Raw genomic sequence first — 26,901 nt, 5'->3', positions numbered from 1 at the left:
GGACGCAGCCGAGGTGAATCCTTCCCTTCTGTTTCTGCAACACGCCTCCGTGCACGAGCCGCGCTGACGCTTTGAAGCCGCGGGGCCTCGCGAGGAGGACGGGACGAAAAGAAAGAAATCAAATCAAATCGCTGTGGGACAGATAGACAGCTACATCTCAGGGCTGCACAGGAAGCAGGGCATGGCATCCCCGAGCCTAGGGTTTAACGGGGCTCGGAAGAAAGCCGCCGCGAGGAACGGAGCCGTGGAGAGGAGGAATTTAATCACCGTGTGCAGGTAAGAGACGAGCGCGTGCGCTTTCATTACACCGGTGATTAAGCATCATTGTGCAGCATTTGCATAAAGCACATTTTTTATTCCATTGTTCAAACTGGTTTACTGTTAAATGATTTCACCTGGAAATTCTTACTTCATCTTGCTGCATTAAAGTTGTTTTACTCTGCAGCAGTCTGGAATAGTGCAAGCATCTTTTTGTATTATTATTATTATTATTATTATTATTATTATTATTAATATATATTTTTTTCTTTTAGTTATAACTGTTTTTTCCCCTTCCTTCTGTGTTGTGCTTATTTTGTCATCACCCACAGCCACTGAATCAGCATTTTGCTTGTAAAGCCCAGATCAGTGGAAGTGTGTAAAACGCGCGCCGCACACAGAAACAGTCAGACCGGGTTGCCAGATTGTGTATTTCACTTCTTCTGTAATAATTCATTCTAAAACTGGGTGTTTTCTCGGGAGTGGAAATGTATTGTCATATATCCGGAGATGATTCAACACGCACCATTAAGATATCTTCCTGTCACGCTGAAACGTTAATAAACCCCCCCCCCCCCAAAATATTTGCATTCCTGTACACATAACTAAATAAGACTTGAACAGATTAGATCAGTGCTTGAGTCAAGGGAAGTAGTTACACAATTAAGCGATGCAGTTTAAGAGCATGGAATATATTAACAGGAGTTAACTCGTCCAAATCATGAAACCAGAAACCATCGAGAAACGTGTCCTTCCACTTTCCAAACAAAAGCAGTTTAATTAAGGAGGATTACGGCTCAGACTGGCAACCCCAGAGGCACAATCGCATCACGTCATTTTTATGCAAATTCTCCCGGTGACAGAAGCTGATATTTCTACACGTCTATTTATTTATTTAACACCAAAAGATTCATGCTTGTAATTAACCAATTAATTCATGAATTAATTAGTTACTTAATATCCTTCGTTTGTTCTTTCTTTGTTAAGTTTGCACGTGCCAGTAGACCTATTATGTGTGTTGCAGGTGTATAATTAGAATTAAATTAAGTGGAGAGAGTGCTGCTTACTCCCTAGGGGCGATTACTGAGGCTATGGACAAAGAAACTGACCATATCATTACAGCAGCAACAACACAAAATGCATTAAGAGCACGGATGTCCTGCAGTGACCCTATCTGCATTTGTGTCTGTTTAGTGCTTCAGCTCTTCGTGTCTGTATTCAGATTTAAACCTAAAGTGGGCGTGGCTTCATTCATTTTATTTATTTATTTATTTATTTATTTATTTATTTATTTATTTATTTATTGGTGAATCCTACCGTTGTGCCACCATAAACACTGGAAAGTTCAGAATTAGCCTCAGCTAGAAATGTGCATGAGGCTGTTTTATTTTCTTGGCACGCATACTTGTTTTACTTTCCAAAAAATTGTAGCCGAATTTAAGCAACCATGGGTGAGTAGAAGTGATAAAATTGCTGTAGGTGCGAACATGGTGATACAGAGTGTTTGTGTGTGTGTGTGTGTGTTTGCCAGAATGATCTTTAATCAGACTGATGGCCTTGAGCACTGATGTTGCTCTCATCCTGGAAGTTGTGCACCTCAGCACAGCATGATTCTGTACAAGGAAACTAGTTCAGAGACTGGATGAAGGACACCGTTTTGAGGACTAATAAGGCGTATGAATTCGGCCCCAGGGAATATCGTGCTGAGGGAATGTTCTCTACTAAAGGGAGAATTCATTAATCCTGTTTGTACAAAGAGCTGAGAGTAGAAGGTTAGGAGAATATAGAGAACTGTGATGTGAAATGATTTACTTGGGCTTTTTTTATATAAATTGAGAGCGATGAGGTTCATTGGGGATGTACAGTTCCCTCTTTTTACATTTTTCAAACAATACTGTTGCTTGAGCTTGAGATATTTCCTGTTCGTATGTTTCCAAAATGTGTGAAACATGGGAGATGGCAGTGTGCATTAAGACAATTTGTATCTAGTGTTGACATGACATTAAAGAACGAAAGAGAGGAGAGTCTTTTATACACCAGAAACATTAGACTTTATAAGTCAATTGCTCACAAACTAGCTTCTCATCTGAGCTTAGAATATGACTTTTAAATATTATTAGCTCTTGTTGATCTAGCTAACTAGCTCATTTTTACTCTAAAAGCTAATAAAGGGTCACCTTCCCAACTGCAAGATGAATGCTAACTAGAGCTAGTTAGCAAACCTGAGGAGACTTTTGAGTATTGAAGGATTCTGTGATGATATTAAAATAACAGCTAACAAATAATACAGTCTGGAAATGGAGCTGAATTTGGGAAAACAGCCAAAACAAACAAAAGGTTTTAAACAAAATTGAGTTTTCTGCCGGGAGTATAGGTACTTTGACATGTCGTCTTTTTAAGAAAATATGAATAGGTGTGTGTGTGTGTGTGAGAGAGAGAGAGAGGTGAGAGAGAGAGAAAGAGGGGCAGAAGAAGAGAGACAAGGAAAGAAGAGAGAATGAAAAATGAAAGTGAAAATAGAGAGAGAGAGAGAGAGAAAGGGAGAGAGAGAGTATACAATACCAATTGTGTGTGTGTGTGCAGGCATGTCGCTGTTCATTTAAATACAGACTCACAAATGGTATATAGACTATGCTTCATAAGGTGTCTGGAGAAAGAAAGGACCAGGGAAAGAACAAACAGACGCAGTAAAGAGGAGCTGTGCTATGTAATGTTCATTTCATTCCGATTTTTTTCTTTTCTTTTTTTTTTTACTAGAAAGAGTGTCTATCTTTTGATAGCGGCACTATCTTCCCGTTTCTCGATCTGGATTTTTTTTGTTGGCTCAGAGGAGGAAATGTCACAAGAGAAATTGGCAGCAAATGTCATTCTGCACTGCAGCTTCTAAACAACACACAACACACAGCTCTCGGAGATTTTAGTTTTTCCAAGCATTATAGTACGGCGTTATACACTGACCAGGCATAACATTATGACCACCTGCCTAATATTGTGCTGGTCCCTCTTTTGCTGCCAAAACAGCCCTGATCCATCATGCACTGTGTATTTTGACACCTTTCTATCAGAACCAGCATTAACTTCTTCAGCAATTTGAGCAACAGTAGCTCGTCTGTTGGATCGGATCACACGGGCCAGCCTTCGCTCTCAATGTGCATCAGTGAGCCTTGACTGGCCATGACCCTGTCGCCGGTTCACCACTGTTCCTTCTTTGGACCACTTTTGATAGATACTGACCACTGCAGACCGGGAACACCCCACAAGCGCTGCAGTTTTGGAGATGCTCTGATCCAGTCATCTAGCCATCAAAAAACATTGAACATTTATAACCTTATGACCTTAAAACTAAAAGGTTCTGTGGCAGATTTTGTAGCATTATCGAAATTTGACCAAATGACCACACGAACAGAATGTTTAAAAGCGATGGGACAGCGCCGATTGCACGTATTCTTCCACGTCACAAATGAAAAGTGATCTCTCATCTGTTCCGAGTATAAACATAAAGCACCGCTATGTCTTGTTAATAGCCGTAAAATAATTACTGAGTTAACCACAGTCACCATTCATGTTGCAAATTCTAGTCTAGTTCCTCTGATCAAAACTAGTCTTTATGGAGTCTAAATAATGTGATTGCGAGAAACTCAGCTGTTTATGTTTAGTGCCAAGTGATGCCTCATGCAGTGTCTTTGAAGCAGGATAAGCCTTGGTGGCAGGGTGCCATCTGAAATGCCCGCTAATGTCAGACATCACCGGGAGACTCAGCAGGAGCACCTGGTTGTGTAGGCCACTAGATAACACATTAGCAGTAATCTTTCCTCTGTGGAAGAAGGAATAAGAGGATAAACAAATAGACATGTTTCATGCTTTCAGTTGAATCCGGAGGGATTGTACAATGTTATCAATAGCAAAAAAATGCTTAGCATGAAAAGAATCGGATTAAATTACGTCAACATTAGACTTTCTAAGTCAATTTCTCACAAATTAGCTTCTCATCTGAGCTTAGAATATGACTTTGAAGCGTTTTTAATATTAAAGTAGCTAACTTTTAGTCTAAAAGCTAATTAAAGTTCACCTTCCCAATTAAAAGATCAATGCTAGCAAGTAAACCCGAGGAGACTTTTGAGTATCACCTTCCCCGGTGAAAGATGAATGCTAACTAGAGCTAGCTATTAAACCCGAGGAGACTTTTGAGTATCACCTTCCCCGGTGAAAGATGAATGCTAACTAGAGCTAGCTATTAAACCCGAGGAGACTTTTGAGTATCACCTTCCCTGGTGAAAGATGAATGATAACTAGAGCTAGCTATTAAACCTGAGTGGATTTTTGAGTATTGAAGGATTCTGTGATGATATTAAAATAACAGCTAACAAATAATACAGTCTGGAAATGGAGCTGAATTTGGGAAAACAGCCAAAACAAACAAAAAATGAAAAGGTTTTAAACAAAATTGAGTTTTTTTATAGGTACTTTGACATGTCGACTTTAAGAAAATATGAGTATATTTGACAAAAAAATGATGTGAAAATGTTTTGAATTTTAACAAAGCAGCATTAAAAACTAAAACTAAAAAATTCTAACGGTGACTCAAACCTATGTGTGATTTTTATTTATTTAATTATTTATTTTTAGCTAGATACCGGCTAATCAAATTCTCCATTCAGGTCCATTATCATCAAAACAAAGAAGAGCCTTGACACACCGTGTACAGCCAACAACAGCCAGTGTTTTTTAAATATTAAAATTACCTAAGAAAAATATATAAATAACAAGACATTTAGTCAGTAATACAGTCTGAATGAATATGAATCAGCCATTATTTCCCCACTGACATGGACAGAGAACAGTCAAGTGAATAAATCGACTGAATTTTACCTCAGGCTATGTGGATGATGCTAATCAGCATTATTTCCATTGTGAAGGCTAATATGTTGACATTTAGCAGGTACAAAAGGTTAAATGTAAAGGTTTGTGAAGAGTATTTCATTAGAAAGGGAGTCTGAACTTTTTTTTAAATGAGCTTTCCTTCTAGCTTTTGAAATCTGTGTAAAAGAGAAACGGTATTGTAGGAAATGGATCATGTGAAAGGTTTTTGCAAATATACCGCAGCCCTAATGCCAGATCTGCTCTATTGATTAGATTCTGTAATCTTTTCGGCAAAGCCGTGCAGATTTATCATGTCCGTACAGACATTTCTGTCATTTGGAAATGAAAGAAAGATTAATAAGAAATCCTGGTCACAGAATGATGTTTCAGTGGAGTTCAAGGATAGAAGTGTGATGACTACAGAGTAGCAGCATCCAGCTCTGTGCCACATGGACTGCCCTAAGAATCACAGCTCTGAGTGTAGTACTGTATCTCTCTCTCTCTCTCTCTCTCTCTCTCTCTCTCTCTCTTACACACACACACACACACACATATATGGTGATCCACACTCAAACCTATACGTTGATGTACGTACAAATATGTGCGCACACACGCGAACCTATACAGTGGTCCATCTACATACACAAACATATATGCAAACCTATATATGTACATACAGACCTACACCTACATAGTGGTCCAGCTACACACACATACACACACACTCCCACACAAACATGCATGTAAACCTAAATATGTACATACAGACACACACCTACACTGTTGTCCAGCTACACACACACGCAAACATGTATGCAAACCTATATATGTATGTACATACAGACACACACACACCTACACAGTGGTCCAGCTACACACACCATACACACATGCATGCAAACCTACATAGTGGTCCATCTACACACACACACACAGATTCATACACTCACCCACACACTTATGCAAACCTGTACATCTATGCACAAACACACGCATGCAAACCTACATAGTGGTCCATCTATGCACCCCCACACACACTCACCCACACATATGAAAACCTGTACATCTAAGTATGTACACACACGCAAATTTACACAGTGGTCAATCTACACACACACATGTATGCAAACTTATATATGTATGTACATACAAACACACACACCCCTACACAGTGGTCCAGCTACACACACATATATGCATGCAAACCTATACAGCGGTCCATCTACACACACTCCCACACAAATGCAAATCTATTCTTGTATGTACACACACACTCACACTCACACACACACACACTTTTTTTCTTCAGGATTAAAGAATCTGGCCCCCTTTTTCTGCCACTTATTAATTGATCTGGATGTTTTGTTGGTTCAGAGAAGGGAAATGTCACATGATAAATTAGCAGTGAAATGTCACTTTACCTCCCAGCTGCAGAACCCAGCTGCTGTGTGCAAAAGGCTTTTGGAAAGCAATGAGCAAGGAGCGTTAAGAACGAAACGTCACTTCACAGTAATTACTTTTGATAAAAGCAGGTGGTACAAAAGGTCTGAAATAATTTCCCTATTAATTTCCTCTTAGGAAAATGTGATCTGAGAACATGCAGATATTCAAATACTAATTAATATGTCTATGATTGTTTAATAGTGTACGCATGCTATGGTTTTTAAAACTCCTAAACTCCATTTTCTTTGGGGAATTTGTCACGTTTCCCACTTAAACCAGAGGCTTACTAAATACTACTGTAAAAAAATGATGTATGGAAGATTACACACGTTGTGTAGAAAACACTTTGTACTCAGGTGCTCTTCTTAAGTGTTGTTTTGGGTATTTTCCCATTCCCTGGTGGCCTGGGTTTGATTCCCAGGCCCGGCCACTGAAGGGTTTAACTCTCAGTCCTGGTCCTAAGCCTGGATAAAAATGGGAGGGTTGCATCAGGAAGGGCATCCGGGGTAATACCTGTGCCATAATCAAATTCAGTTCAATTTAATTGTACTTGTATAGCACTTTTAACAATGGACATTGTCCCAAAGCAGCTTTACAGAACATAAGAAATACAGTACAAAAGTTCAGGATTAATATTAGATTTATATTTAATTTTATTTGTATTAATCCCTAATTCCTGATGAGCAAGTCTGAGGTGACTGTGGCAAGGAAAAACTCCCTTAAATGGTAAATAGGGAGACAAAAAGGGAGCTCATCCTCAACTGGGTGACACCGGAGAGTGTGAATTACCATAAACACCGGAGAGTGTGATTATGAATAATGAAAATATGTGGCAACCCTGAACAGGGAGCAGCTGGAGGACGACAACAACTTAAAACTTTTTTTTTTCAGTGAAGCATCCAATCAGGTTAATTTAATATATAAATTTGTCATCTGTTGTATCCCTGTCATGCTACGTGGTTAGTTATCTGAATATGGATCTGGTGTTTTGTGGTTCGATGGGAAACAAAAACTTATTTATGTACACAGACTAATTGTATCACTTGCTTTTATTTGCAAATAATATTTTTTTGCGGGTTTAGTGGTTAGCACTGTTGCCTCACAGCAAGGTTCCTGGGTTCGAATGCCGGGTTCGAACATGCAGGGGCCTTTCTGTGTGGTGTTTGCATGTTCTCCCCGTACTGCGGGTACTCCGGTTTCCTCCCACAGCCCTAAAACATGTACATTAGGTTGATTGGTGATTCTAAATTGCCCATAGGTGTGAGTGTGCGTGGTTTGTTTATATGTGGCCCTATGATGGACTGGTGACCTGTCCAGGGTGTTCCCCTGCCTTTCGCCCAATGTGTGCTAGGATAGGCTCCAGCAGACCCCCGTGACCCTAATTGGGAATAAAGCAGTTAGAGACAATGGATATTTTTATAACTAATTAAAGAATGGCATGTGGTACTTTTTGTCCATTTATGGTTATGTTTAATATTATGGAACGTTTGCAAAACTTATTCTGTTAAGACTTATCATAGGAGCCAGTATAAAAAGCTCCTCATTATAAGAGCTGTAGAAAGCTATTCCTTCTCCTATAAATGTGAATCATTTGGATTTAAAGCGATGTATCAGGAGAAATGTATGAGTCCCAGCAGGCACAGAGTCTCAGCGGGCATCTCAGTGTCCGACATATGGCTCTGAGAATTGCAGCTCTCATTGCGTCTTTCTTTCTTTCTTTTTTCCCCCTTAATCGGTTTATTATTAGACACAGAGTACCTGGAGCATCCGTGTCTGAACGAGTTTTTACTGTGCAGACGATAATGCTAGCTGTTACTATGGTAACGATAACGTAGGTATTACTATAGGAACGGTAATGTTACTCTTATTGCAGCTGTTACCATAGAAACCGTAGCTTTTACTATAGAATGGAGAACGTATCAGATCGAGGGGTTTTAACGGCAACCTGTGATTTCCTTCACACCCGGCACTACTGTCAAAAGCGTGATAATAGAAGATTAATCAACACCCTGTGAGTGCTCTGAGGCACTATAACCTTATAATCTTAGTGTCCAGTTGCTGGATCGTTGCGCATCTCTTTCTTATTGTGTGTCATGGTTTCTGCTTCATTATGCTTTTCCTAGCTGAATTTGCACTATAGTGCTCTCCATCTCATCTCTCCCTATCTGTGCAACCTGCAATAAAACACACACACACACACACACACACACTCACTCTGAAACTGTATTTTTTTTAACATAGGGATGTTGACAAAGGACTGATGATGCAAGTTGGACGTCATGGAAAAAGCCTGTAGCCTGTCTGTTAGTCAACCTTGATCATGTTGGATGTCTCAATGGCCAGTAATCGTGTGTGTGTGTGTGTAAGAGAATAAGTGAGAAAGATTTGCTGCGAAGAACAAACAGAAAGCCTATGATCTCGAGTACTGTGTTCGCTATAAATAAAACTCCATCTGACTCCAGAAGCCCTCCTGCAGATCTTGATAATAAGACGCTGAATTTCAGTATTGTCAGTATGAATGACATTTGAAGGCTGTGCTTTTTTTTGGCTCATCCAGTGAAGGACCTTTTTGTATATACAGTCCTTTTTTTCTGAAGAAAAAAATGATTATTATCCACACTACACTGCAGTAACAGCCTGGATTCTTCCAGTGTTAACGATATTTCTGCTATATTTATAGTGTTCTGTCATGACATGATCCTAACTCATTGTACAATATAGAAATCTCAATATACACCGATCAGCCATAACATTATAAGCAGTGACAGATGAAGTGAATAACACTGATGATCTCCTCATCATGGCACCTGTTAGTGGGTGGGATATATTAGACAGCAAGTGAACATTGTGTCCTCAAAGTTGATGTGTTAGAAGCAGGAAAAATGGGCAAGCGTAAGGATTTGAGCGAGTTTGACGAAGGGCCGAATTGTGATGGCTAGACGACTGGATCAGAGCATCTCCAAAACTGCAGCTCTTGTGGGGTGTTCCCGGTCTGCAGTGGTCAGTGTCTATCAAAATAGTCCAAGGAAGGAACAGTGGTGAACCGGTGACAACTTCATGGGTGGTCAAGGCTCATTGATGCACGTGGGGAGCGAAGGCTGGCCCGTGTGATCCGATCCAACAGACGAACTACTGTTGCTCAAATTTCTAAAGAAGTTAATGCTGGTTCTGATAGAAAGGTGTCAGAATACACAGTGCATGACGGGTCAGGGCTGTTTTGGCTGCAAAAGGGGGACCGACACAATATTAGGCAGGTAGTCATAATGTTATGCCTGGTTGATGTACATTTCAGTAAGCAAGCACTTATGTACAATTTTGTGCATAATTTAGTGTGCTCTTAATTTCTGAAATTAAAATCTGACCCTGTTAGAACAAATTTATGTAATGGACATGGTTTAAAATGTGTTGTGTAATAGCTTGTCTGTTTATTAAAGTCTTATGTTTCCTGAAGATTGGACACGATCAGGTCCAAGCTGATGGTTTAATGTCGTTGACTGACTTTTTCAAGTGACAGAACAATAACACTAAGAACTATAAATATAATGTCTTGGATTCCACTATTATAACTAAATAATAATAATAATAATAATAAAAATCAATCACAGGCCCCTTGGGACTTTATGAAAATCATAGCCTCAAGCCAATGTGTCTATCCCAGTCTTCCTAGTGGATGTAGTGTATCGTATTATCTGTGTGTCCTACAGTATGTATTAGGGATTCGGCTTCAGGCTATAAAAACAAACCAAATATGCCGTATCCGTATTCACTGTTAAAATCCCTCTGGATTTCAATACATTTTTTTTTCTCTCCAGATTTTGCAGTTATAATTGTCCGCCTATAACAGTTTTCCTATTGAATTACCTGCAAGTACAAGCAGTACCTCTGAATCCCTGGGTTATGTTACCGATTCTTCTTTCCTTTTCAGATTCAAAGCCAGAGCTATGAAAAGAAACCTATTTGCTCTGCCTCCATGGGGTATCTTTATACAGTGTCTCCAAGATCCACAGTATATGATGATTAACTTCCTCTATCTGACACAGTTTATCGCAGAACATTGTTAGACATGTCATTTGGTGCATGATTGCTCTATTTTATTTTATTTTGTTTTAACTCAGATCTTACAATTTCATCACTTGCTAGTGTCAGGGTTTGGTGTGTAGACCGAGATCTGGCTCGTGTTCCTCGTATCGTAAAGGTTAACCAGTCACAGCGGATTTGTTCAGACGCTGATTCACGAGGTCCAGCTGCTGAGTGGAAAGGGAATGTGATAAAAGGCTCATCCAGTGAAGGACCTTTTTGTATATACAGTCCTTTTTTTCTGAAGAAAAAAATGATTATTATCCACAGTACACTGCAGATTCTTCCAGTGTTAACGATATTTCTGCTTTATTTATAGTGTTCTGTCATGACATGATCCAAACTCATTGTACAATATAGAAATCTCAATATACACCGATCAGCCATAACATTCTGAGCAGTGGCAGGTGAAGTGAATAACACTGATGATCTCCTCATCATGGCACCTGTTAGTGGGTGGGATATATTAGGCAGCAAGTGAACATTTTGTCCTCAAAGTCGATGTGTTAGAAGCAGGAAAAATGGGCGAGCGTAAGGATTTGAGTGAGTTTGACAAAGGGCACAAATTGTGATGGCTAGACGACTGGATCAGAGCATCTCCAAAACTGCAGCTCTTGTGGGGTGTTTCCGGTCTGCAGTGGTCAGTATCTATCAAAAGTGGTCCAAGGAAGGAACAGTGGTGAATCTGCGACAGGGTCATAGCCGGCCACGGCTCGTTGATGCACATGGGGAGCGAAGGCTGGTCCGTGTGATCCGATCCAACAGACGAGCTACTGTTGCTCAAATTGCCGAAGAAGTTAATGCTGGTTCTGATAGAAAGGTGCCAGGATACACAGTGCATGACGGGTCAGGGCTGTTTTGGCAGCAAAAAAAAGGGGGACCGACACAATATTAGGCAGGTGGTCATAATGTTATGCCTGGTTGGTGTAATTCTGCAGGAAATTTTAATGTTTTTTTGGTGCATTAATACAGTCTAACGCTACAATCGCAAATGTCCTGAAGATCATACATTTTTAATGAGAGCTGCCGACTTCCAGGGACATGATCAACAGTGTCCAATGACGACTAGGTGTGGGCGTGTCCAGAGTCATGACAAAATTGAGAAAAGTTGAACCTTATTCACATGTGGATTGACTTGGTGCAGCAGGTACCAATGTGAGTGAAGCCAGAAGAGCTTCTCCTTCCTCTCATACGATATATGATACAAAACACCAAATCTCCCTCCAGAATGTTTCATTTTAGCAGCAAGGAAAGATTTAGGATGCTTGTTGTACCACTCAATGGAAAAACATTATTACTATGGCAACCAGTAGTAGGAACACCTAATGAGGACTTCATAGTACAGTGACTGGAGGCAGAGAGAAAATCACTGTATGTGTGAAGGTAGCTTTAGAGAAACGAAGAAATTTATGATCATAACAAAGTTTTTAATGTTGTATATTGTGTTCATGCCACTGATTAAAAGTCAGCAAGATTTCCGATCTGATCTAATAGTGTTCTGACCACTCACGTCACTCACGTTTAGGTGATAGTGATATGTTTATACCATGAGATGGTTGTTACTTACATCATCATATTAGCTGCATACTGAATAAAACTGTGTGTGTCAATAGGATGGTTTAATTTCCTGGTTGTTGGACCAATGAACTATGAATAGAAAACAAATAACCTGGATTGCTCGCTGTCCACTTTTAAGATGGTTTTTGTTTCAGCTTCAGAAACACATTTCACCTTCACAGGGTGTCAGCATGACCTATTATACTCAGCCTTGTTAGAAACAGAATTCACTTCTCACCATGTGTCTCTGCAGGTTCTCGGTGAAAACGCTGATCGACCGGTCTTGTTACGAAACTATAGATGACACGTCGCCAGAGTTCATCAATTTTGTCTCTATTCTGGAGCAGATCCTCAGCCATCGGCTCAAAGGTAGGACGTTCAGGTTCAGGCTGTGAGCTATAATGTCAAACCCAACCCCATACAGGCATCATGATTACCACACAGTGACATAACAGTCATAATGTTATGCCTGGTCAGTGTAATTCTGCAGGAAATGGTAATGTTTTTTTTTCCCCCCAAGCTTGTCTCTCACATATAGTGCTTGCTGTTTGTCAGAGACAAAAAAGGTCGTTAAGTGACTTGACGTTCACAGTGGAAATTGTTCCTTTTCTGCACACACACACACCATGTAAACAGCATTAAGTTTCCATTAGATGTCATTAGACACCTGAGAAACAGCTGTCAGTAAAATCCATTAGCTTTCTGCCAGCGTTATGCATGTGGAAGCAGGCACACGGTCTCATTTTTCCTCCGTTTCATTTTCAGGCAGCAGGAGCCACAGTACACGGCTTTCTGTGACTTGCAAAAATGCAGAAAGGGAATAAATCAGGATGGACACACAGGTTTTTGTCTGAAGAATTGAAGTATTTTGGCATTTTAAATGTGGGAATGATTATTAATAAAACCTGCACGTTCATGCAGTTATCCAATCAGCCAATCATTTGGCTGTGCATAAAATCATGCAGATTACAGGTCAAGAGCTTCACGTTTTCCTCCATTCTGAATTTCCATTAATCTCCGTGACTCTTGGTGCTAGATTTGAGTATTTCAGAAATTATCTGTGATTTCTTTCTTTTTTTTATTATAAAACTGATTGTACCAAAAATTCTGGAGCTACAGGATGAGACGAAAGGTTTTGGCTTTTTCTCATGTGTGTTTTCGCTCTTTAATTTCCTTCTCATGTTTCATGTTTCCCTCTCTTTGTATTATTATGTGCAGGTCAGATCACTTGGTTCGGCTACGAGAGTCCACGCAGTTTCTGGGATTATGTGCGTGTGGCCTGTAGCAAAGTGCCTCACAGCTGCATCCCGAGCATTGAGAGCATGGAGAATGTACGCAGTTCCAGAGCCAAGGTAAGGACACACACACATACACACACATACATACACACACATACATGCATGCATACTATGTGAGCCTGGAATAATGCGCAGGTCTATTTCATACAAAATTAAATTCTTCTACAAACTGCTATAAACTTTCCATATCGAAAGAACAGTAACCCCCCCCCCCCATTTCTGCTTCCATCTATATGTGTCTTCATTCATTTTTCTTTCTTTCTTTCTTTCTTTCTTTCTGTCTGTCTGTCTGTCTGTCTGTCCCTCCCTCCATTTCTGCTTTCATCTATATATGTGCCTTGATTCATTTTTGTGTCTCTCTTTCTCTCTCCATTTCTTTCTCTCTCTCACTCCATATCTATCTATCTATCTATCTATCTATCTATCTATCTATCTATCTATCTATCTATCTATCTATCTATCTATCTATCTATCTATCTATCTATCTATCTATCTATCTATCTATCTATCTATCTATCTATCTATCTATCTATCTTCACTCTCCCCATCCCTCTGTTTCTGATTCCGTCTGTAAACCTGCCTCGATTCATTTTTGTGTTTCTATCTCTCTCTCCATTTCTTTTTTTTATATATTTCTCCATCTCTCTCTTTCTCTCTTTCTCACTCTTTCTCGCTATCTGTCCATCTATCCATCCATCCATTTATCCATGTCTGTCTCAGGGTCGAGCCTGGATCCGAGTTGCCTTGATGGAGAAACGACTCTCTGAATATATATCTGCTGCCTTGAGAGACTTCAAAACCACAAGGTTTTTTTTTTTTTACACACATTCTCTCTCTCTCTCTCTCTCTCTCTCTCTCTACCTCTTTCTCTCTCTCTCTCGCTCTCTCTCGCTTTCTTTCTCTTTCTATTTGCAAACAATGTATATACCTGCCAATATTTATTGTTGAAAGCACATTAAGGTCTGTCCACATAATGCATGTTGAACCACAATGTGGGCGTGTCCTAATGTCCATATATGGGCATGAATTCAATTCATTTATTGCTTTAATTCAAAGATTTGACTTATCCGAAAAGTACATTTCTAATTCAAGTATTTGAGTCAGGGCTATAGTCCATACAGGGTCACGGGTTTGGCTGTAACTAGCTAAATAATATTTACTGCAATGTGCAGAACCTGTTTGTTATTAAATTATGATACTTGCTGCCATTTACATCAGCATGGCTCACGGTGCAGCAGCAGGGGCTCTGTTTAAAGAAATGTAAAGGGCATGTCTTTGAGTTCATGTACCATCATGCCTTTATCCTGCTAGGCAGTGGTTTATGGAGGCTAACTATGTGTAGATTATGATGATGATGATGATGATGATGGTAATGAGTTGTTTGTACATGTGTTGATGATTACCAGGAGGTTTTATGAGGATGGTGCGATAGTGCTGGGAGAGGAAGCTGGTGTGCTGGCAGATACTCTCATTGGACTAAATGCTATTGATTTCAGGTAGACCTCTCACACACACACACACACACACACACACACACACACACTCTCTCTCTCTCTTACACACACACACACTCTCTCTCTGTCTCTCTCTCTCACACACACACATACACACACTCCCTCTCTCTCACACACAAATATACTCTCTCTCTCTCTCTCTCTCTCTCTCTCTCACACACACACACTGTCTTTCTCTCTCTCTCTCTCTCCCTCTCTCTCTCTGTGGGGTGCTATTGACATTCAGCCATGTATCAGTCAGGGAGGATGTTAATGATTCCACTTACCGTAGAGTCACACACACACACACACACACACAGACCCTAATCCTGTTCTCCAAATCAGTCCATAGGTTTAGAAAAATGTGTGAATGGACTTGGTCTGTATGCTACCTGAAAATGTATAGATGTCTTTTTTGATTTCCTGGAAAATAAGCGAAAATGGATCAAATATTCTGGCAATATTAGTTGATAATACTGGAAAAGTAAACTTTGAACCGATTCATGGGATTCCTGTAAATCAAGCTAAATTTTTTACTGTGCTTTGTCAGTTTTTGTCTAAAGGGTGAGAGTTTGGATGGGAGCTGTCCCGCTGTTATTGACTACACACCTTACCTCAAGTTCACACAAACGTAAGGCCGAACACTGAAATTATATCTCCAAAGCTAAAACAATATTTGTAATAACTCTGTAATAACATACCGTGATGGAAATGATTTAAAGAGTGTTGGTGTGTGTTTGTGTGTTTCTCAGCTCAGACAGCATCAGCAGTGATGAGGAGGAGATGAGGACTCTGGGTAGCAGTGGCAGCGAGGCCAGCACTCCGGAGACCAACATGGCCGCCTGCTTAAGCACGGACCTGAGCAGCTGGTATAGCAAGTGTAAAAGAGTGGAGCAGAAATACAGAGTGGTGCTGGAACAAAAGGCAAGCATGTGCATGTAGATTTTCATACTTTATATGATGCACTGATGTTTTGTGTTCTATGAAATAAAACCAAGACTTTTAGCAATGGAAGTAACAATACAGGAAGTGTAACAATATTTACTGTGTGTGTGTGTGTGTGTGTGTGTGTGTGCGCACTCAGGGTTATCTGGAGGAGTTGGTACGTTTGAGAGAGGCTCAGCTCGCAGAGTCCGTCTCTCAAAATAAATCTTTACTGCAGCGTTTTGCAGAAGCCAGCATCAGCCATAAACTGGAGAAAGAACAGCTGGAGTTCATCATCCTGGAGCTGCAGGACCAGCTGTGAGTACACACAAAGGTTTAAATAAAGGAGGTGTGGCCTGTGTACCTGTCGGTGCCACTGATGGACGTGTGGCATCTGTGCTTGTTGTCTCAGAAAAGGAGGTGTGGTCTCTGTGTTTGTCATCTCAGAGAAGGAGGCGTGGTCTCTGTGCTTATCAGGCCCAGTAAAGGAGGTGTAGCCTCTGCACTTGTTGTCTCTATGGAGGAGGCATGGCTTCTGTGCTTGCAGTCTCAATTGAGGAGGCGTGACCTGTGCTTGTTGTCTCAGTGAAGGAGGCATGGCCTTTGTACTTATCAGTCCCAGTGTAGGAGGTGTAGCCTCTGCACTTGTTGCAATGGAGGAGGCGTGGCCTCTGTGATTGCAGTCTCAGTGAAGGAGGTGTGGCTTCTGCACTTGTTGTCTCAATGGAGGAGGTGTTGCCTCTGCTCTTGTTGTTGCGATAGAGAAGGCGTGGTGTCTGTGCTTACTGTCTCAGTAAAGGATGCATGGCCTCTGTGCTTGCTGTCTCAGTGAAGGAGGTGTGGCCTCTGCACTTGTCTCGATAGAGAAGGCGTGGTCTCTGTGCTTACTGTCTCAGTAAAGGATGCATGGCCTCTGTGCTTGCTGTCTCAGTGAAGGAGGTGTGGCCTCTGCACTTGTTGTCTCGATAGAGAAGGCGTGGTCTCTGTGCTTGTTGTTTCAGTGTAGGGGGCATCGCCTCTGTGCTTGTTGTCTCAGTGTAGGAGGTGCGGCCTCTGCACTTGTTGTCTTGGTGGAAGAGGTGTGGCTTCTGTGCTTGTTGTGTCCGTGAAGGAAGCGTAGCCACTGTGCTTACTGTCTCATTGATGAGGGCGTGGCCTCTATGCTTGTTGTCTCGGTCAAGAAGGCATGGTCTCTGACCAATGAGATTTAAGAATCCATCATCACTGAATTTTAATAACAGCTTAACATATTACATACTACCCAGAAATAAGCTTAAATTAGTTATTTAAAGCAGTTTGGTTCTCTATATGTTGATGACCCAGGAGAAGAATTTTGGAGAAGACTCATTCATGCTTTTGCTCATTCCCAGAATAACCACACCAAATCATCATGAAGTTCCATTTGGTAGATTAATGCAATTTTAAGTGCAAGAGTGTCTGCTCTTAAATCTTTTAGATGGCGAGAATAATCAGCATGTAGATTGGCCTGTTCAGATTGCATTGGTTTTTGCATATGTTTTGCATATTTCCATGTTTACTTCATCAGGGATGTTTCCCAACACACAGCAAGGAGCAGCATCCTGCTTTCATCTCATTAAGATAAAAGTGCTGAGTAATCAACCTTTCATCAGTGAGTTGGCTCGGTGAGGGCACTGCGGAGGGGTGGACAGAGTGATGGATTGGTGGATGAGGAGGAGAGGAGGAGAGAGAGAGAGAGATGAAATAATGTAGGGAGAGAGAGAGCGAGGGAGGCTGAGAGAGAGACAGCTTCATATCTAATCACTCACATTCTAAATAAAATAAATAAAATAAATAAATACATAAATAAATAATAAAATTAATTAAATAAATTCATTAAACAAATAAATCAATAAATTAATTAATTAACAAGTTAAATAAATAAATGTAGTACACTTCCTATTTAGAACATCTGCTATTTATTCAGAATAATGTCTGTTTTCTTCTAATAGAAATGTTGACTGAAGCTGTTCACTCCATCAGACCAGGAAAATCAGAAGTTTTATACTGACTGTGAAATGAGCAGAGGCGGAAATGTGTAATAAATATTTAATAAGGTGATGAAGACATCAGGAAAAATAAATGAATGCAAATTCTATTCAGCTTGACGTGATGTGAACTCTCTACCAATACAGATTTTCCATATAGAGTAGGGGCATAAGTGGTCATTTTCTCCAGTGTGTATTACGTCCGTCTGACTCACTTAGTCGAATCAACAGCTTTACAGGACGTATAAAAACTTCTGGCTTGATTTATTTATTCATTCTGCAGAAGTATTATGATGATGATGATGATGATGATGTGCTTCAGCTATCCCGGGCTGCATCTCTAAATGTGCCAGCCCAGTGGAAACTTTGCACTTTACAGCTGCAGAGGCGTCGTGGATTATTAATAAAGCTTGCAGATGCCAGTGTTTTGCCGTTAATTTATAGTGCCTCGGATTCGAAGGTCACTTTCGGCCAATTTGCATACAGTTGCCGAGGCAATTTTCTCTCTTCTCTCCAGCTAGCAGCCACTGTGCTTTTTTAAAAAGGTCAAAAAAATGTCCTGCAAAGTAGAGCACTAAGTGCTTCTCTTTTGGGCCGATGATCGCAGTAGGTGGCTATTTCGTAATTAGCACTTTCCTTGTCTCTTTATAACCTCTAGTTCCTTTTTTTATGACGTGAACGTGAACACAGAGCTCTTAGCTACAGCTTACAAGTCATTTCTCAAGACCGTGAATATATTACAATGTTATAGCATTGTAATATAATAAGCATGTTATTGCAACTGAAAACCATGTCCCGGGTGGTTGAGTGGGGTTGTGTTTTAAATGCCAGCAGAACCGTACTGAAGAACCATGACCTGAGATCCAGGCAGGAGCTCACATCTCATCTGACCAATCAGTGGCCCTCACCCGGTGCCATGGACAGTAACGCCGTCGCTCTGGACACCCTACTATACCAGAAGCGCACAGGACGCTGGGAAGAGTATGTGTCTATGTACTGTGTTTTTATATTTGTTTGTACTTATTAATCCTCATTTTATAGGTGATCTGAGATCCATGTAAGCCTCTTTAACAAATAATGGCATATTCACTGTAGATGCTCACTGTATGGGGGTGTATATACTGTACACACTGATCAGGCATAACATTATGACCACTGACAGGTGAAGCGATTATCTCCTCACCATGGCACCTGTTAGTGGGTGGGATATATTGGGCAGCAAGTGAACATTTTGTCCTCAGAGTTGATGTGTTAGAAGCAGGAGAAATGGACAAGCGTAAGGATTTGAGTGAGTTTGACAAAGGGCACAAATTGTGATGGCTAGACGACTGGATCAGAGCATCTCCAAAACTGCAGCTCTTGTGGAGGTGTTCCTGGTCTGCAGTGGTCAGTATCTATCAAAAGTGGTCCAAGGAAGGAACAGTGGTGAACCAGCGACAGGATCATGGGCGGTCAAGGCTCATTGATGCACGTGAGGAGTGAAGGCTGGCCCGTGTGATCCGATCTAACAGACGAGCTACTGTTGCTCAAATTGCTGAAGAAGTTAATGCTGGTTCTGATAGGAAGGTGTCAGAATACACAGTGCATGACGGGTCAGGGCTGTTTTGGCAGCAAAAGGAGGACCAACACAATATGGTCATAATGTTATGCCTGGCCGGTGTATGCTAGCTCTTTGAGATTTAGCCACCAATTAAAATCAACAGTCTGATATGAAGTACACTGAAAATGATTATCAACCTCACATTTTTTTAATTTTTATTTTAAATGATCGAGACAAAGGAGGCAAGTAAGGTGACTCAATGTAGTAGTAATAGTAGTAGTACATGTTCCTCCCTGTACCTTAGACAGAGTGGATTTTGGGAAGCTGACATTAATTCCCAGTCTGTATTCGACTCTAGGTGAGTTGGTTTTTTTTTTGCTTAGCAGGTGAAGCAGAAATCTATTAAAACTGTGCAGCTGCAAAATCTAGTAGAATAATCAAACACTGGAAATTGCCCCCATATTTCTAAAAGGGATTTATATTCACAGGAAGAGCTTCCCGAGTCTGGACCAGCTGTCCGCCGATATGAGTCTGTCTCAGATGTCCCTGGAGCCGGGACACACACACACGCACAGTCTGGATGGCAAGACTGGACTCGCCCCCTGGCACAGAGAAGGTGAGTGTGTGTGTGTGTGTTTGAGAGAGAGACTGAGTGTGTGTGTGTGTGTGTGTGTGTGTCGGTTTTGGATAAATAGTCATAAAGGAAATCAATATGTTATACAGGACAGTTATGGCACTATTATAAAATATAATGTTTATGAATCTTCCTTTGTTTGATTTTTTTCAAAGTAAAAAATTTGGTATTACTGTGTGTGTATTATTGTCTGTGTGTATTACTCTGTGTGTATTTGTGTGTGTGTGTATTACTGTCTGTGTATGTATTGTGTGTGTGTATTACTCTGTGTGTATTTCTCTGTGTGTATTACTGTGTGTATATTATTGTGTGTCTGTGTGTATTATTGTGTGTGTATATTATTGTGTGTGTGTGTGTGTGTGTATTATTGTGTGTGTATTATTGCATTATAATGTGTGAGTCACTCACTTGTCACTTCTTTTTTACCTGCACATTCATTCAGCTCTCATTATCCGGTCAAGAGGCAGCATAGTGCTGCATAACATCTTGAAGATGAAGGTCAAGAGCTTCATCTGAATTTCACATTAAACATCAGAATGGGGGAAATGTGACTTTTGTGAACCGTGGCATGGTAGTCAGTGCCAGACAAGTCTGGCTTGCGTATTTCAGAAACCGATCCTGGGAATCTCTTGGGATTTTCACACACAGTCAGTGTCAGTGTTTACACAGAAGTGGTGTGAACAGAAACACTGTGGTTGTGATGAAGGTCAGAGCTGAAAGGAAGGCTATGTGAACTCAAATAATAACTCTTTCCACCAGTGCTGAGCAGAACAGCATGTCAGAACCTGTGATATGTTTAAACTGTGAGCTACGAGGTTCCACTTCCTGTCAGGTAAGCTAAGACTCCGAGGCTACAGTGGGATTGTGTAATTGTTCCTATTAAAGTGGATGAATCTCTGTATACACTGAGATTATAGCTGATTAACAATCCTAGCATGTACATAGTAACTAATAAACCGCCTCCTGGTGGTCAAGCGGCAGGATCGCGCGCTCTCATTGCCGCGGCCCAGGTTCGATTCCCTGGGCAGGGCGCTAACCCAGCCACTGAAGAGTTAACTCTCGGTGCCGGCCCCAAGTCCAGATTAAATGGGAGGGTTGTGTCAGGAAGGGCATATGTGCCAAATCGAAACATTTGGACCAAATGATCCGAACCAGGAGCAGCCGAAAGAAGAACAACAGCAGCATTGTGTATATTTCATTTAAAGCATTGTGTATTCATATTTACACCTTCACATTGTTAGCACTAAAGGAACAAGATTCATATCATCATGTCATCCGTCATATTGTTTTTTTTCCCCGTCCTGCTTATCTATCCGTCTCTCTGTCCATCCGTCTCGGCGGTGTGTGGACGCTTTTTCTGCATTAATATCACACTCTTTATTACATCCTTTATATCTAAAGAGATCTCGGCACTGTGCTGCTTTTTTACAAATTACAGCCCAAAAATAGTAGCGGAGTAACCAAATTAATCTGAGATGTTAATCTGTGTGTGTGTGTGTGTGTGTGTGTGTGTGTCTTTTTTAGGTAAAGAGGACACACCGTCTCTCAGAGGTCTGTGTGGGTCTCTGACTTCAGTAGCCAGCTATAAATCTCTGGCCAGTTTGAAGTCTAGTGAGTATCTGGCAAGTCCGACTACGGATATGACCAGCCCGGGGCTCACTCCATCCTAAACACACACACACACTGTACATATACGTGTATTATAGTTATTTAACCCTAAACTGAAAGCCTAATATTAAACATTTTTTACAGTCTGAGAATCAAGACTCTGTTACTTGGACCAGATCTGACTGCACTGTGCTAGATCACATGATCACATGATCAAAGCTAAATCATGGAGGAAAAAAAAAACTACCTAAAAGCTTGACATGAGTATTAGTCCTGTAGCTTTTAATGTGCCAATCTGCTTAACTCTTCCATTTTCAGATTTTCTAACTTCTGAAAACACTAAGCTACAGGGATGGACAAATCATTTCCCGTAAACGTCATGAGCCTAGCAGGAGAGTAAATGCTCCAGTGTGCTTTTAAGTTGTCTTTATTTGTCACATATACATTACTGCACAGTGAAATTCTTTCTTCGCATATCCCATCCTTGGAGGGTTAGGGGTCAGAGCGCAGGGTCAGCCATGATGCGGCGCCCCTGGAGCATGGAGGGGTTAAGGGTCTTGCTCAAGGGCCCAACAGTGGCAGCTTGGCAGTGCTGGGGCTGGAACCCCAATCTTCCAGTCAACGACCCAGAGCATAACCACTTGAGCTACCACTGCCCAGTGTTTTGTTGCTCTGACTGGACTAAAAAAGTGCAACTAATGTAATGGAATACACTGTCTGGGAACTTTAGTAGATAACTGTATTAATTAGACTAACCTTACATTTACATAAACAAAGTTCTGTTTGATTTCCATGTTGCATGCTAGGCTTTGGACTAGCTTCATTAGCAAAGCGGACTAGCTGTACTAAGAACACTCAACTATAATCTCTGCTACTTAGCTGTATTTTTATTGATAATGCCTTTCTTAGGCATTAAAGAGCTCATAGTTGTTGGGATAAACCACGGATGAAACCGTGATGTGTTTTTACTCGATTTTTGTGCAGTAACTACTTGGTACTTGGAGGTAGGAACTCAGGATGTCCTGAGTGGGGAACTGAAAAACAGTCGGACCAGGCGTGTGTGAGAAATCAATTCAAGCTATTCATATGGGTTTGAGAATTGAGAAAATTTCATTTCAGATGTCAAACTGTCACTATCTTTTTATTGGTGAAATCGTAGAACGTTTGTATGTAGGATGTTAATTATCATCTGTCGCTTTGAGGTTCACAACTGTGAGTGTAGGATAAAAGCGATTGATTGTTGAAATGGTGACATGGTTAAGGGGTTGGACCTCTGCTTGGAAGGTTGTGAGTTTGAATCTCAGGTGCACAAGCTGCCACTGCTGGGCACCTTGAGCAAAGCCCTTAACCCTCAATCGCTCTGCGAGATTAAAATGTAAGTCGCACTGGAAAGAGGTGTCTGCCAAATGCTGTAAATGTAAATACACTATTGCTAAAAGTTTTGGGACACCCCTCCAGATCCTTGAATTCAGGGGTTGGGCTCGGCCCCTTACTTCTAGTGAAAGGAACTCTCTCTTAACTACACTCTTAATGCTTCAGCATACCAAGACATTTTTGGACAATTTCCTGTTCCCAGCTTTGTGGGACTGCAAGCCAGGCCTTCTCATCCAACATCAGTGCCTGACCTCACAAATGCGCATCTAAAGGAATGGTCAACACACTCCTAAACCTTGTGGAAAGCCTTCCCAGAAGAGTTGAAGCTGTTATAGCTGTAAAGGGCGGGCCAACTCCATATTACATTCATGTGCATGTAAAAGCAGACGTCCCAAAACTTTTGCCAATATAGTGTAGTTTCATAATCAGTCATGTTCTGTCTGTTTTGAAGCAGGCAGTGAAATTCAGATGGAATCATGGAAAAAAAAACCTACTATCCCGTGCCTATAATCCGCTTGTCCCAGGAGCACATGCAGATGATTTGTCCATCCCTGTTTCATATCTATTTATTTTTTAGTCACATTCACTGAATAAACCACAGCTGTGTTTTAATCCGGTTTAAAGCTCAGGACCTGTGTTCGGTTTGTGATCATCTTTGACTTGTACATGTTTTATATTTTCTATTTACATAATCCACAAAGCTGCTTTTTTCTTTCTTAGATGTTTTTTCCCTCATTAGTTATGAACTGATTACTTGGGCATGACAAAAATCCCCTTGTTGCCTCAGTTTACGTCTTTCAAGTCAGACTAAAGTGCCCTGATCTTACATATTCATGTATTTTATAAATTATCCCTCTTTTTTTTTTTTTTTTTTTTTTAAAACACAGTAGGCTAATTGTGCTTGTTTGCTTTGTCTTACAAACGTAAGACAGTGATTGATGAACACTAGAGGGTTTGGGAGGAGTGTGATGGACATATTTGGCAAGGGATAAATCAGGCTAACACGGGTGAATGGTAGTTTCATGGCTTATGGATTTAGTATCGTTTCTATTGATTTAAAGGAGAAGTTCACTTCCAGAACAAATATTTACAAATAATTTCCTCACCCCCTGGTCATCCAAGATGTTCATGTCTTTCTTTCTTCAGTCTTAAAGAAATGATGTTTTTTTGAGGAAAACATTTCAGGATTTTACTCCATATAGCGGACTTCAATGGTGCCCAGAGTTTGATCTTCCAAAATGCAGTTTAAAGGCAGCTTCAGAGAGCTCTAAACAATCCCAGTCCAGGAAGAAGGGTCTTATCTAGCCAAACCATTGGTCATTTTATTGGAAGAATATAAAATTTTATACGTTTTAACCACAAAAGCTCGTCTAGCACTAGCTTTGCGTCCGCAACACTGCATACTACAAAATCACGTCGAAAGGTCTTTGCACGTTCACTTTGTAAACACTGGGTCTGTAACTCCGCCTACGTCACACATGACCTTTCGACGTGAATACGTAGTACGTACCGTCGTGGACGCGCATCCCAGAGCTAGTGCTAGACGAGCTTTTGTGGTTAAAAAGTGTAAAATTTTATATTCTTCCAAGAAAATGACGATGGTTTGGCTAGATAAGACCCTTCTTCCTGGACTGGGATCGAGGTTTAGAGCTCTGTGAAGCTGCATTTAAACTACATTTTGGAAGATCAACCTCGGGGCACCATCGAAGTCCACTATATGGAGAAAAATGTTTTCCTCAAAAAACATAATTCCTTTACGACTGAAGAAAAAAGACATGAACATCTTGGATGACAACGGGGTGAGGAAATTATTTGTAGAGTTTTGTTCTGGAAGTGAACTTCTCCTTTAAATACATTCTGAATAGAACAAGATACAGTGTCTATACATAGACGTAATATATTCTGATATTCATAAGCTCATAATGAGAAGTGTTTGGTATCACCACCTGTGGGCAAAATAATTTTTTTGTTGTCTTTTTGCAGTGTTAAACTAGCTGTTATGTTTTATGAATAAAAAAAATCAGGATTTAAGCAAGCCTTACAATGGTTACAAGCTGAAATCAGGAAAATAATAATCCTGCTTTTAAAGTTGATCAGAAACCTCGACATTAAGTCAAAAATCTTGAAGCCATTTTGCTATTTCTAAATGTCAGAGTGTAGATTTAAAGCTCGTGTTTAGCAAAAATCTATTTTGGATGGGGAAAAAAAAAAAAGAAATAAAATATTTTGCAGTATGTTTACACTGACACTTGCCAAATCTGTACCTCTGTATTGACTTTTAATGTATTGTTTAGTTTAAAAATAAAAAATAGAGCAGGGATGTCGGATGTCATCCTAAGCCTCCGTTGGATAAAAATTCGGAGTAATAATTTATTTTAATTTATTCGCTCTTTGCTGAAATGCTCGTTCCTATTCGCCAAAACTGAGTGTTTGGTTTGGTGTGTTTGGAGTGTGTTATTGATTTAGTTTATTTAAAGTTGGTCAAATGCGTCTTGGTTAAAAGTTGTGAATTTCTAAGAAGTAATGTACTCTCAATTAGAAGTGTTTAAAGAGACAAAAACGTTTTTGTACAACTACCATCGATCTAGAGTAAAGTGTTAAAAAATTATTAGCTGTTTAATTTTACCTCCAAAAATTATTTCTATTATTATCCACCATGACAAACCAGGCATCCAAGCATACAGCTGATCAGTTGATGGTTCGTGGCTCCTAGGTATTTCACTGAGAATGAGGTTTAAAATCACAACAATCTGGCAACCAGGACTGGAGCGTTACCACAGGAAAATGTGGTCGGTCAAATTTATTAAACAGTATTACATATAGTTTAAATAAAAATACTATGCTTCTCATTACATTGCTTATACTAACCTTAATTTAAACAAGTTTCTTAATTATTTAATTGAATGATGTTGAGTGTCCTAGTAACGTAAACCAGTTAAATCTCACGAGGATGTTGGCACTGATGGGATTTATGTAGTATTAAAATTAGGCGATTAAAAGACATATGGTAGAATGGTCAAAATCACGTCATCTTCAATTATCTTTGTGTATTTGTGGATTATTTAATGAAATATTCAATTACGAAGCCAGGTTCAACACTAATTACATCCCACTGGACATACTGTAGCCTAAGAATGATGATTAGAAAATCTTTCTCGGTTAGAAAATGTACAGAAACGAGATCAATGATTATTAGAAATAATCTAAAATGGCAATAAATCCAAGCAAATTCTAGATGATGAAAATGTACAGCAAGTGTTTTTAAGCATTTTTTAAATCTTTGATTGTAAATTTTTTTTATTATTTTTTGCTGAAAGTCTGTGATGTGGTTTTATTTCTTGAGCCAACAAACATAATGAATGTAAATTGATGAGAGACCCAGAGTCAAAAGGTTTCTTCAAAATGTCACAGCCTCACCGTTATAGACTCGGTGGCCCGAGTACCCGCAGGTTGTCCGGCTGCAGGCAACAAGATAATATTTTTGCACTTTATTTCTGTACATCCATTAGTCATGGTTTCTTAAATAAACGGAATTGCTTGCGAATGATGTTTGTGCATTTTTGATACTGTAAACTCGATTACATTCCAAAATAGAACCAATAAATGTTATTTCTTTCAAACCCAGAAGGTTTTTTGTTGTCTTTGGTTTCGTAACGAAAGACAGTGTGCTTCATGAAGGCTAAATTCCAAACCATTGATCAGACATTATATTAAATCTACTGACTTGTGACAGTATGAATAACACTGACCATCTTGTTATACTGGCATCTGTCAAGGGTTGTGGGATATATTGGGCAGCAAGTGAACTTAAGGTTCCCAGTGAATTGTG

General features: G+C 40.1%; 1 protein-coding gene across 2 annotated transcripts; it reads left to right on the top strand.

The window, feature by feature from the left end:
- rundc3b (RUN domain containing 3b) lies at window positions 1-23,946 on the top strand. 2 transcript variants are annotated; one of them, XM_058376321.1, is made up of 11 exons: window positions 1-276; window positions 12,449-12,564; window positions 13,414-13,547; window positions 14,214-14,299; window positions 14,900-14,989; window positions 15,537-15,617; window positions 15,739-15,910; window positions 16,071-16,228; window positions 18,748-18,897; window positions 19,945-20,072; window positions 21,615-23,946. In XM_058376321.1, exons 1-11 carry the CDS (start codon window positions 182-184, stop codon window positions 21,758-21,760), a joined length of 1,356 nt encoding a protein of 451 aa, XP_058232304.1. In that variant the 5' UTR covers window positions 1-181; the 3' UTR covers window positions 21,761-23,946. The 2 variants fall into 2 exon arrangements, with proteins under 2 accessions (XP_058232304.1, XP_058232305.1); XM_058376322.1 differs by having other exon boundaries at window positions 3-276; window positions 18,751-18,897.
- The last annotated feature ends 2,955 nt before the right edge of the window (window positions 23,947-26,901 follow it).

This window comes from Hemibagrus wyckioides, linkage group LG23 (assembly GCF_019097595.1).
Source record: "Hemibagrus wyckioides isolate EC202008001 linkage group LG23, SWU_Hwy_1.0, whole genome shotgun sequence".
NCBI lineage: Eukaryota > Metazoa > Chordata > Actinopteri > Siluriformes > Bagridae > Hemibagrus > Hemibagrus wyckioides.
This window is presented reverse-complemented; position numbering and strand designations above follow the sequence as displayed.